At 46.5% G+C, this 13,263-nt stretch overlaps 1 protein-coding gene across 7 annotated transcripts in view; it reads right to left on the bottom strand.

Annotated features, from left to right (window-relative positions):
* TNIK (TRAF2 and NCK interacting kinase) overlaps positions 1–13,263 on the bottom strand; it is a 160,292-nt gene that overhangs the window by 27,369 nt on the left and 119,660 nt on the right. For 4 of the 7 annotated variants that reach the window (XM_054073961.1, XM_054073955.1, XM_054073956.1 and 1 more), the window contains 5 exons: positions 10,762–10,872; positions 10,236–10,322; positions 8,858–9,058; positions 3,013–3,177; positions 936–1,175 (listed from right to left, as the gene is read on the bottom strand). In XM_054073961.1, coding sequence (XP_053929936.1) covers positions 936–1,175; positions 3,013–3,177; positions 8,858–9,058; positions 10,236–10,322; positions 10,762–10,872 — 804 coding nt within the window. The remainder of the gene's footprint in view (positions 1–935; positions 1,176–3,012; positions 3,178–8,857; positions 9,059–10,235; positions 10,323–10,761; positions 10,873–13,263) is intronic. The other 3 variants (XM_054073958.1, XM_054073959.1, XM_054073962.1) reach the window with 2 other exon arrangements.

Raw genomic sequence — 13,263 nt, 5'->3', positions numbered from 1 at the left:
TCAAGGCAAAAGCTTCTCAAAATTAGCTTAAAACCAGGCAGCCACCCTTCCACACCACCGAGGACCAAAGCACACAAACAACTCCAGAAGCTGTTGTCTTGCTTTTCCTCTTAAGCAAGCATCAATGTCTCATATCACTTGGTGGTAGCAGAAATGGGAATATTATTAACACATGCGACATGCCACCATAGATCTCTTGCATAGGGAGGCTTACCTCGTAGCTGGTATTTTTCTCTTAAAAAGGCAAGTCACTTGCTTTGTTAATACATAGAAATACTGCCTCTCAACCAGGGACAAATACTGCCTCACTGTAACTAATCAATTTGCTATCATTTTTTCCCTGTAAAAATTCTCCTAGATTGAGCGCTGATTCACTGCAAGAGGAACTTGAATGGCCAAGTTATAATTCTTCCAAAACAAAGGTGTACAAACAATGCAATTGAAATACTGGTCCAGAAGACTCTTAACTAAAGAGGTACTGCCAGACACTGCCAAAATGTCAATGAAGGTATAAAGCTGCTGGAGCCTTTACAAGTCTTCCATCAAATATTGATTGCAACTGGAGGCATGGTACTGGACTAAAAAGGACCCATCTTATTGAATATGACAAATTTTATGGTCCTATAATTCTATTTAAACAGAATGTTGCTTTTCATCCTAGGGAAAGGAGAAATTAATTTATTTTGGCCTCCATCCAGGCTCGAGAACTTTCTTTGCTGCTTGTGCGTCCGAGAGCAGCTCCCAGCATCTTGTGCAAAACCTGCCTCAGGAAACGCAGCCCCTGAGCAGGTTGGTACCTGCTGTGGAGCCACAGAGGTGGGCTCAGTCCTGACCACCCTGCTTTGCCAGAAGTGCTGAGCACAGCACCGTGCCATGAGGATTTAGGTCTGGGATTGCCTCTTTGATGCACTGAAAGTGAGGAGCGATAGTGTTACCTTTGGTGGAATGTCTTCCTCCTGCCGTAACCAAGAACTTCGGTCAAACTTTTCAATGCGAGGGGGCAGAGGAGGGTTTTCTGATGTGGGGTCCGAGTTCTGCCTTGGCATCTCAGTGCGGTGAGAGGTCACCGTCAGAGCCTCCTGAAACCCAGCCAGTCCCTTTGCAGGCTGTTCATGCAGTGACTGAGACCCAGACAAGGAGCTTCCTTGGGATTTCACAGTGACCAGATGTGGAATCTAAGCACCAAGTCAAAACAGAACTATCAGTACAAAATGGGAAAAAAAAAAAAAAAGCTTAAAAATTTGATTTTAAAAAAAAAATTTGATCAGGTCTTCAGATGCACTAAAAAACCCCTCAGTTCAAGATCAGCACTGCCTTATTTTCAGGAATTTCTGACTTGTATTGCTTCAATGCAAGATTTATTTAAAAAAATGATGCTCACACAGTTCAGCCTTTTAAAATCAGGCAACGCCCAAGTCAAAGCCATGCTTCAGTCCTGACCGTTCCTGTGTGCGAACAGTGATACGGCTTGTACCGACAGCCCCGCACCATTCTGTGGGTACCACCCCCGGAGCAGGGGCAGGCTGCTCCCTCCTGCCAGCTCCCGCACACGCCATGCCCGCCCCAGGCGCTGCCTGCTGCTTGCCAATTTTCCAGCTCCTACGCCTGCACCTCTAAGGTTGTGCTAATGAGGTTTGGCATGGATTTTCCTCGTTAAAAATGGGAAAAAAAAAATAAAAAAAGGAAACGATAATAAATAATAATTAATTAAAAAAAATCGTCAGGAATTCAGAGGCATAGATGGCTTAAAAAAGTATTTTGAGGCATGAGTTTCTATAGGTCTATGTAGCGCCTACCCCGTGGACCAGCCCTACAGATCTCAGGGTTAAAGGAATACTGACTTATGCCTTGGGAAATCTGAGAAATTCACAAAGTCAGAGCTTGTGAAATCAGAGCTTCTTCCTAGAATTTTGTGAAGCTGCACTTCTTTGATACAGTGGGATTGTAATTTTTATTTGACCTTTCTACATACACGTCTATGTACACATGGATATATGTCTATGTGTGCATACACACGTTTCATGGGTCTCTGGGTTTCAAGGAATTTTCGTTACTAATGTTTGTTAGTATTCTATTGCCAAACAAAAGTCTTTATAGCTGTTGACAATATAGGTCACCAAAAAGGTCACTGAAAATAATTTTTTCAGTCAGAGAGATGATAGTGAAGAGGAGTTTTACCCACTTCCCAACGTATACAGACCATGTACACTGGGGAAAGAAAGAACTGTATGTTTAGGGCTCTACTGCACCTATTTTGTTTAAAGCTAGCATTGTACTGCTGACCTACAGGTGTACATACCACGTGGATGGCACTTTGCTGGCACATTTTCCCATAGAAAGCCCATGTGGACATGGAACAAAGGCTTTGTACTTCCCTCTGAAATCCCCACTGGAGTCTGTGGATCAGCAGGAGCATCTCCAGGGGCTGGAGCAGAGCCAGCACTGACACTCCATGCAGAGCTTTCAGTGGCAGAGTAGTTATAGACCTTGCGACTAGAAGGAATTTTTAGATGGTCATGGTAATCTATGTCCTCTCCAGATGTGTTTGTGACTGATGTCAACTCAATGGAAAACCAAAACAAAACCTTGAATTAAAGCGGCAAAGAAAGCAAAACCTTTTTCTGATGATCCTCAGCATCAAAGCGTCACGGGTCTTTTGTACCAGGCGCTGTGGCTGTTTTAGTCCTTTACATAAACCAAAGAAGAACAGAGCAACTGCCACACTGGACCAGACCAGTGGTTCCTCTCAGTCCTCCAGCTTGTTTCTGGCAGTAACCGGTATGTGATGCTTCAAAGGAAGGTATGAACTAGCATGATGTTTCTAACACATGGGGTGACAAGAGGAATCCACTCATGAATGTAGATGCTGCTCTTACTCACAAATACACTAAAGGCTGAGAAACCAGGGAATAAGACACTATTTCCTTTTAACGCACTCTTAGTCTTGTCACCTTACCAGCACCCCCAGCATCCTGGCTCTGGCAGGTAAGCCTGCTGGCGGAAGCCAATTACCTGTGGGTCCACAGGTCGGAGCAGGGGTGGGGTCCGGGCCGGCTGCACACCGCTGATGCTGAAAGACTCCGACCGAGGAGGCAGGTTGGGGTCAGAAATCCTGTTGGCCACCTTATGAGGCATGGCCGGTGAGCTCTGGCGATTGAGCCGGGAGCGCTCCTCCACCTACAGTGAGACGGAAAGAGTGGGTGAATGCCCCATAAAATGCCATTTCCAACTGAAAACTGAAGTACGCATAAATGCATAGGAAGCCCTTTTCTCTTTAGGTACATCACATGTATTTTGTGATCACAGAATCCAAGTTTCCCAGCAGATTGTGCAATTAATGCATTTTAAAGACATCGAAAAGACTACTTGTATTTATGTGCATAATTCATTTCTGAATATGAAATGGAAAAATTAAAGAAAAAGGCAACGTGCCTCAGAGACCTGTTTCTGGAAAATGACTCCTGAGAAGCTCTTGCTTCTTCTTAAATGTATCTTTAAGCAAGGGGACCCTTTTCCTTCACTAGTATAAACACATGAGTAGTATTTTTCACTAATTTGAAAAAAAGAATAAACATGTCAGCCAGAAAATGGCTGGCTTTGATCTAGATTTAGTAAGTCTGGCACCTTGTCACTAAGAAAAGGGAAAAACCTCTACTACTGATACAGAAATAAACCCAAAGCCCACTGATTTCAGTTACTCTTGATGGAAATACAGTGGTTGCAGCTAACAGAGACATACACGCAATCTGGCTGCTCCTGCAGTTAACACTGTGTGCATTGGTATTCATGCAGCATATGCTATGCAGAATTTTTGATACCTCGAGATCTGAAGTATATTTTTATTTACGTACCATAATTGTGTTAAATACCCTTAGCATGTCTTGGTTCCACCATGTAAAATGTCATGTTAAAAGGCAATCTTTAAAAAAGCCTTTTCTTGGAAAGGATCACTGTTCTTTACGTAAGTAAATACTCATGAAACAAAAGAGCTGTTCTATTACTAGAAATTAGTCTTTTCCTCTTTCAGATACTGGGAAGGAGTCAGAGCACAATACGGGTAAGAGATTTGCGCTACGGACTCTTGCCTTCCTAGTTCATGATAGACTACTGCTGTGTCCCAAGAGGACTTCACAACTTGCCCAAGCACTGCCCACCGGGGAGCAGAGGTTGTGCAAAGCCCAGTTCAGCAATGCCCACGGGTGTAGATACAATGATGGAGAGAAGACTAGGGTGGGAAGAACAATTCCCTCTGAACAAGGGAGCAGCAGCATGACTGCTGGGTCGCAGGCTTGGTCCAGTACATCTGCCTATCAGCCAAGCCTTGGCGTGAATGACATCAGGCAAAGATGGTGCTGCTGTCAAGTCTTCTGGCTGTTTGTAGACACTCTCCAGTAAGCTGCTAAGCCATAATGCACAGCTCATTACGGAGGACTTCAAAGCTTGTGTAGGGGAGAAGGCAGGAGAGTGATGAAATGGGAATGCCTGTGTACTGGGAAAGAGACAGTAGCCTGGTTTTCCCACTGCCAGCATTTCCTTGCGAGCACTTTGTTGCATCAGTACAGCAGAGGATGCTCTTGGGACCCTCCAGCTGTATATATTGTGAAGCCTTGCTGACTCCATCATTAAGCAGAGAGGAGGAAAAAGCAGCAAAACCCTGAAGGAATTCATCATTGCTCTGGTTCCAGCCATCCCTAATTGAACTCAAGATTCCCCTCAAACAGGAAACATCCTTAGCAGCTACCGTTCAGGCCTTGGTGATGTTTTAATACATCACTTCAAAGTGAGAGATGATAAGAGCCATGGGGACTGAAGGAGAAGCTGATGTGTGCATTGGCTGCTGCAAAGAACAGCACGGCTTGTGATGCACAGTTGAGCCCCGAGCCCCCGAGAAGCTCTGACCTGCAAGAAAGCACTGCAGGGCCCAGTCACTGTGTGGAAAATATCTGATTAAACATGCACCCTCCTTTATGCATGGTCATGTATGGCATACATCTACCCAAACCTGTCCCTCATCTGACCAATCTGCAAGTACTTTGTCACTAAGAAGTTAGACCTGGTTATATTTGCTTTACAGAAGGACCTAGACAGGCTGGATCAAGGTGCTGACGCCAACTGTATGAGGTTCAACCAAGCCAAGTGCTGTCTCTCGTATTTGGGCCACAACAATCCCGTGCAGCACTACAGCCTGGGTGATGACTGACTGGAAAGCTGCCCAGTAGAAAAGGACCTCGGCGTGCTGGGCAACAGCCTGCTGAACATGGGCTAGCAGTGGCCCAGGTGGTCAAGAACGCCAACAGCATCCTGGCCTGTATCAGAAACGGTGTGGCCAGCAGGACCAGGGAAGAGATCATGCCCCTGTACTTGGTGTTGGTGAGGCCACACCCCAAATACTGCGTTCAGTTTTGGTCTCCCCTACAAGAAAGGGATTGAGGAGCTGGAGCAAGTCCAGAGAAGAACAGTGGAACTGGTGCAGGGTTTGGAGCACAAGCCTTAAGAGAAGTGGCTGAAGGAACTGGGGCTGTTGAGTCTGGAGAAGAGAAGGCTGAGGGGAGATCATATCACTCTCTACAACTACTTCAAAAGAGGCCGTAATGAGGTGTGTGTTGGTCTCTTCTCCCAAGTAACAAGAGATATGACAAGAGGAAATGACCTCAAGTTGCACCAGAGGAGGTTTAGACCAGATGTTAGGAAAAATTTGTTCACTGAAAGGGTTGTCCAGCATTGGAACAGGGAAGTATTTGAGTCACCATGCCTGGAGCGATTTAAAAGATGTGTAGATGTGGCGCTTAGGGACACGGTTTAGTGCTGAGCTTGGCAGTGTTAACTTAAGGGTTGGTCTTGATGATCTTAAAAGTCTTTTCCATCCTAAATGATTCTGTGATTCTATGATTCTATCTGCATGACTTTGTTTAGCAAAAACACATCTAAAAGAGAAAACTCAGCAATGAGAGAGCTGTTAATTACTGCTTAGAGTGCTAATGTCACGTCCCTGGCTGAATCATGAGAGGGTCCCAGTATGACAACCAAAAATGGCCCAGCTAGTCCTTGGTTATTAGAAGAGACGTGCCTGGGTAAATAGGCCCTGTCTGGAACAGCGCCCAAGCTATATCCCAAGTTAGTTTCCAGTGGGAAACCCTTCATTCACAAGAAGATGAGTAGAAGGGACAGTAGGTGGGGATATGCATCCATGTGTGTTGGTGAGACTACTCAGAATGTTTTGTTTAGCAAAAAAAGGAGAAGTCCTTGATTGTGCTCCAGAGAAGCTACAAAAGATGCAGTACAGCTCAGTTCCTAACCCAGAGCTTTGTCTTCACCAACAGATCAGTCCCTTAACATGGGGATGCAGGGCCACAACTGCAATGTGAGTGGCCACAGCCTCACCTTTATGCTTTACCCTATATCTGCAGGATCTCGGGGTCACCGTGTGAAGACGAGTAGGGTGGGAAAATAAGCGTATAAAGGAGAGGTATGAAAAGCAAAGCGGGCCACGGCATGAGGAGAACTCAGCTCAAGATCGCACAAGAGAATACTTGAAATCAATGAGCATAAAAACAAGGACAACATGGGATAACATACAAGATGCTCAGGGAGTATCCCAATGAGCTCTGCAGAGCTTCCAGAAATTGTAGGCTGAGCACCAGACTTGTCTTTCCCTTGTTCCAAAAGGAAAAAAAAGTCTCAATATTTCTGTTAAATTAGCACACATGGGCTTCGTATGGGTACTGCTAAACTATAGCAACAACCATGGTAAGCTGATTAAGTATCAGCACAGATCTGACTATGGATGGAACTTCAATATATGCAGCAAAGTAGCTAAACTGTGCTAAAAGGGGACTATGTAGCAGATAAAACAGGGAATGGAGGTGAAAGAAGGAGTTTTGGGAAGTTCCCAAGGCTGTTGTGTGAAAGCAGTATATCAAACTCCCATAAGAGGACAGGCTGGAAGTGTTCAAGGTCAGGTTGGATGGGGCCTTGGGCAGCCTGATCTAGTGGGAGGTGTCCCTGCCCATGGCATGGAGGTTGGAATTATATGATCTTTAAGGTCCCTTCCAACCCAAATCATTCTATGATTCTATGAAACTGCTGCTTTCCAGAGAAGAAAGATGCTGCAGTCACTGCTTTGAGCATTTCATTAGAAACCGGACAAAGTGACACAGATAAAGAATAAACAGGTTGGAGAGCTGATTGGTGGAAGCTGGAGATGTTCCCAAACAACAGGAAACCTTGATCTTTCCCTATGATTTTAGCAAAGGGTATGAAGCCACATTCCGATGCCCTTATTCACACTGTGCAGTTCCCAACACCCTGCTTCCAGTGACGGCATCAAAAAAGGACACCTCCTCCATGGAATAAAAGAAACAGGCCTTTGTGTTTGAAATGGAAAGCTAAATGCAGCACGTTTCTCCTTCATCCCAGATAAAAAATAAGATTCTTTTTTATATATCTTTGTTATAGTTTAGAAGACAATGCCAGAAATACTTTAAGAATCTCTAAAGGATTTATTTAAAACCAGGCAATAAAGGACAGGGTTTACTCCCTTATTCCTGCCTGCCACTCACTTAGTGCTTCTGCAGATGGACAAGAGAGACCTAGTTCTGCAGAAAGCTGTAGAGATACCGTCCAGGCGGAAGCCTTTGCTATCAGATGCAGCTCAACACATCTGGAATGTCTCATCTGCAGAACCACCTACCAAACCTCTTCCACTGAAAGGGCTGGAGAATGATGCTGCAACTCCACGACAATACAGTGTTTTGGTGTTTGCCACGAAAAGATTCTGAACGCTCAGAAGGAAAAGAAGGAGAAACCTAAAGGAGTGTAAAGAGGTGAAAAGAATTTTTGACAGCCACATTGATCTCTGAACTGTTTGTATTATTGGCCTTTGCTTAGCAATGGAGAGCTGATTGAATTTCTTGAGCATTTGATCGTTGCAGATACTGTGGACGCAGCTGAGGGCTGTCAAGAGGAAAGATCAGGAGACAGCTACGTGTTGGATGCACATCGTGTCTCTGCCAGGACTCCAGGGTGCCAGACATTTGGCAGCAGAGCAGTAATCTTGCTTAGTATGAAGAATAAACGAGTTATTAAAATATCTTTCTGCCTAGGAGTAGGGTTACAAAATTAAACCAACTAAACACAAAGAACTTTAGAAAAATTAATAGCAAGAGTGGGCACCAGTCTTACTGGAGCCACCACAAAGAGATTAAGGAGAAAGAACGTTTGCACATGATCCTGAAACCGCACTGCAGACAATACGTGTCTTCATCTTTTCAAGACTATTCACCCAAGCAATAATGAATATTCAAGATCTCACAATTATTACAACAATTTCTTCTTTTTGCTAGAGAGAAAAATAAAATTGGCATTGTGGCTTGCCTTCACAAAAATCGTGAAAGAAGAGGAACCCCAAGAGATACAGCCCTGAGCATGGGAGAAAAAGCCGTTTAGTCTCTGTTTGATTATGGAGAACTGAATTAGCACTCAGCAAGAAACTCTGTACTACCAGCCCTCTGCATTTGCCCCTGACCCCCAGAAGATTCATGGGCATGCCAGGAAGGAGTGTCAGGAGCTCCTTGCACACCCGTAAGCCCCCAGCTATGGCTCAACCCTTCCAGGAGGTATCCATCCTCCTCCTTGCATGCCGTCATGGAAATATCTCCTTCCTCCACTCTCTTTGCTTGCACAAATGTATACACAGATGCACACACACTGCACTGAACTGGGAGTGTTTCCAGCATAGCGAATGGCATCTGCTGGAGGCTGACCCAGCAGAGCACAATCTGCTGATATTTTGGACCAAACCACATACCCAGCCCTGGGGACGCAGACAAGCACCACCACGTTCCTCGCTCTTGCCTACCTCCTTGGCCCATGCTGGTTTCTCGCTGGCATTTATCCCTTCTTTGTAATGGTAGAGGGGTTTCTTCTCTGCCGGCCTCTGGTCCTGCCGCTGCTGCTGCTGCTGCTGCTGCAGGGAGACCAGGTAGTCCCGTTCCTGCTGCAGCTGCCTCTGCAGCCTCTCCGCTTGCCGCTGCTCCTCCAGCTGCTTGCGCTTATACTCCTACCCAGAAGAAAACACAGTGACACGGGTGCCCGGCCAGCCTGTAAACTTAGGGCTGCAAACTGCAGATTTATCTGTTTGGGTGAAAAACGGGGCCCGAGTATCTGAAAAGCTGTTTTGTGGCAAAAGTCATTGTGGGGATCGAGCTGTAAAGCATCCTGAAGGAGAGATAGCTGGGAGGCCAGAGCCAACAAATTCAGAGTTGTGGCCCCGGCATCGACACTTTGCAGCTGGTGAACTACCCTGTCTGCCCGATCAGGGGTGTCAGCGCTGCATCGCCAGGAAACACTGTGAGACACCCCAAGGGCTCAGACACTCGCTTGGGAGTTAGCAGTGATTCAGCCCAGATTGTTCTGGATGGGAAGTAAAAAGGATAAATATGATGAGGTGCCCAGCAACACCAATTCAGTCAAAACCCACTGGAAGCCAAGTCCTCTGTAGGACCAATTCACTGCTTGTGGGAAGGGTTGCACAGCAGAGCCAACTTTATCTTTCTGAATCCCTACGGCTCTGTGAAGTTTAATGAGTAAATAATTTTGAAAGAGCCTTTTTAAAAGGCAAGGGCTTGTGTGAGGGTTTTTCTTTTCCCTAAATAAAAATAATAGAAAGAGAGAAAAAGAATAATCCCTGCAATTAAGAGAAAATGCAGTAACAGCTACCATGTGTTAAAAAAGGATAATTCAAAAATAAATTAAATAAAAAAAAGAGGACATCTAGAATGCAAACAGCCCTAGAGGGAACATACAGTGTTCCTGTTAGGAAATTAAAACAAAAGCCTTCACTTGGAATATGAAAACCCACATGGCAGGGTGCGTTTGCTGGGTGCAGGCACGCAACAACTCGACCACACTCCCAACATGCTGCAAACAGCCTTAAAAACTACAGGGCAACAAAGAGGACTGCTCCTCGCAAGAAGGCACAAGCATGCCAATGCCAGGGAACAGATGCAACGAGAGAGGCGTGCACTGCAAAAGGACCCAGCCTGAAGCGGCAGCAGGGGAATTGGGGCATGCTTGCAGCCATGGAGCAGGCCAGGAGGTGCTGGGTCCAGCGGCGACAGCAGCATTCTCCACTTTTCGGCATGGCAGGAGGCACTCAGGGGACGTGGGTGTATGCGGGCACATGCAGACACGACACTGGCAGAAAGCAGCAAGTGTGGCCGGGGCCTCCTATTTACCAGAAGTAGCGCTTGCTCCTGCAACAACTGCTGCTGCAGGATCTCTAACTGTCTCTGCTCCTCCTCTAACTGTCGCCTGATGTACTCCTGGAGGCATGGGCAGCAAGGATCAAAGGAAAAAGAGAGAGAAGGTGAAAGAGACAGCATTTCCCAAGAGGAAGGAGAATAAAGTGGGCACCCGCATCCATTCCATCTGAGAATTACTGATTAATCAGCCCAGCAACCCTCTCTCCCTACCCAAAGAGCCCAGGGCATCCATCACTCTGTGAAAACGACTGGGAAATGGCTAACATGCCCTGGAAACCAGCGGGCGGGAAAAACCTACATCAAGTGCCTCCCCACCTGCGGGCCAGCAAGTGGATCCACACAGGAATAAATGACAGCAGTTGAAAGCAACACATGCCGTGTTAACAATTAAGTAATTTGTTCTCAAGTGGCAAAAATTATGAGTGTTTACAAGAAAAATCCTTGATTATAGGAAGAGGAATCCGCAGTGAAGGCCACTGCCCCACTCCCACCGGGTTACCTGCTCATGCTCTGCACGCCGTCGCTCCTCCTCCCGCCGCATCTGCTCCTCATAGTGCCGCCGCTGCTCCCGTTCCTGCTGCTTCCGCAGCTCCTTTTCCCGTCTCTGCTGCTGTAGGGGCAGGAGACACAGGTCAGCGCCACCACTCCTCTCTCCAGGAGCTCAAAGTCCTTTTTCTCATGGTTTTTGGGGAGCCACTTCACCCAACAACGCTTCCACCTGCCTGAGGAAATGCCTCACCAGCAGGCAGGTGTATTTGGGTGGTAGAGTGGCTTGTAGATCTCGCCTCATCCTCACACGATCCAGTGTCTGGCATGGACTACCGAGAACCAACAGCACTCTCCAAACCAGTGCTGGACCATGCACGCAACCCCTTTTCTTCTCCCACCTGCACGTGAAGTCATGTGGGCAGTGCATGGTCCCCACTTCCCAGCATGCCTGACCAGGGAGCAAATCAGGCATCTGACATGTGGGATGGGGGGTGCTCCTCTGGGAGCTGCATGAGCCCATTGCTTACTGGGAATTCACGTCTCAGTCCCCAAAGCACCTGTGAGGATAAGGGAGGGTGCTGGGAGAGCTACTGCTTGCCAAGAAGGCAACACATCCCTCTTAACATTTGCTGAGATCAGAAGCTAACCCAGAAGAACCAAAATCCAAGGGTTCTTCCCTTCTGAAACACAAAATGAGCAGGGAGGGGAGCTTCTCGTGCTGTCCTCAGGCCACCTCTGCTTCCTGGGTTGCATCCTTGCTTGCTTGGCTCTGTATCATCTTTGCTGACAGCAATCCAGGGCATTTTGGAGCGAGGACCACCTACAGCCTGCTGTAAGCCACCCAGAGTGGGCCATGCACCCAGCTGATACCCGCAGTCCTCCCACTCCTGCTTTTAACCCAGCGTGACTCCTCCAGCTGCCCACACTGCCCTGCTCTCCTGGCCTGGAGGAGCAGAGCTTCATAGTAAACCACTGCAATACTGGGAGCAGAGGGCCTGCGGGCTGTTTGGCACCACAGCGGGTGCATCAGCAGAGGGCACTCAGATGTCAACATTGGCTGCTGGGGCTCTGCAGCCTGCCATGACCACGCACTGGGTGCAGCAACGTTTACGCAGCGCCAACCGGGAGGTGGTCTGCTGTAGTATAGACTAGGTCCTTTTTTCTCCCTTTTTTATTCTCTGTTGCTGACACACAGCGGCGGAGCAGACTGCAGTGGCGAGGCAGGCACTGGAAGGGATGGCAACGCCGTGCATTCGCTAAATCACATGAAGGGCTGGAGCTGGCAGCTGACTACAGCAGCTCTGCCCAAGGAGCTGGCAGAGCTACCCAGGAGCACAGATGCATTCACTTTAAACTGCTGCTCTGCAGTAAACCTGCACTGTATATACAGATGGATTTGCTACTCATATCTATCCCTATTATAGATATATATAGGTATCTTCCATATAGATTTCTATTCCTATTATAGGCATCTAGTTACAGAGATATTATATAGATCTTTCTCTATAACAGATACCTAAGGCAATAGATACATCTCTAATACATATATTTATAATAGACACCCATCTAATAAATAGACCTACTCTATTAGATATATTCTATAAATATTTATAATTACTTATCTATTCAATATTCTATTTCCCTACACATCTCTCTAGAGATAGATATCATATATATCTTTATAGATAGATAGCTAGAAAGATAGATGTATCTATAGATAGACAAGACAAATATTTTAACAAACATTTAAAGACACCCCCAGATTTCAGTAGAGGGAAAAGCCACTGCCTGTCTTACTCCTACCTCCTCATCCACAGGTAACATCCACAGCCATCCTACACAAGGACTCTTGATTTCCTCTTGTTTAACACTCGAGCTGCAGCACAGCTTTGGTGCCACCTATAGCCATATTTATCAGTGCTGTTCCACTCGCCTCAGGAAAGGAAAATCACATCCAACCTGAAATAACCTGCCAGCTCCAGACTCCAGCGTGTCCCACGCCAGTCGCAGTCACTCGCACTGCCCACATAAGCCAGGGATGCATGTGCTACTCCACGCGTACGCCTGTCCTCACTGAGTGGAGTTTTTTGAACTCTATACTATAAATTGCAGAGGACGTTATAATTCCGCACCACCAGGACGTTATAATTCCGCAGCAGTAACAGTAACACACGGCATTTCTTGGCTTCGCCAGTGCTTCCTAACCTACTTAGGTAAGTACTGACAGTGATGGTCACTGGTCCTGGGCACTCGGGAGCACGGATCTTCCGACTAACAGGTTGAATACCTGTTACCCTGGGCTTCAAATCATAGCGTGTATCACTTCGCATTTGGGGTGGGTTTTAATGTTTTGGGGTTTTTTTTAGTTAAAATAGCATGACACTGAATAAAGCACATAATGCTTGTGTAGGCTGCACTTGGCTGGCAGGACCTGAATGCCACAGCTATTTCTTAAATAAAAATCACCCAGTTGGTCTTTATTTCCGATCTGGCAGGCAAACAGAGCCAAAAC

This window comes from Cuculus canorus, chromosome 9, assembly GCF_017976375.1.
Source record: "Cuculus canorus isolate bCucCan1 chromosome 9, bCucCan1.pri, whole genome shotgun sequence".
In the NCBI taxonomy this organism is placed as follows: Eukaryota; Metazoa; Chordata; class Aves; order Cuculiformes; family Cuculidae; genus Cuculus; species Cuculus canorus.
This window is presented reverse-complemented; position numbering and strand designations above follow the sequence as displayed.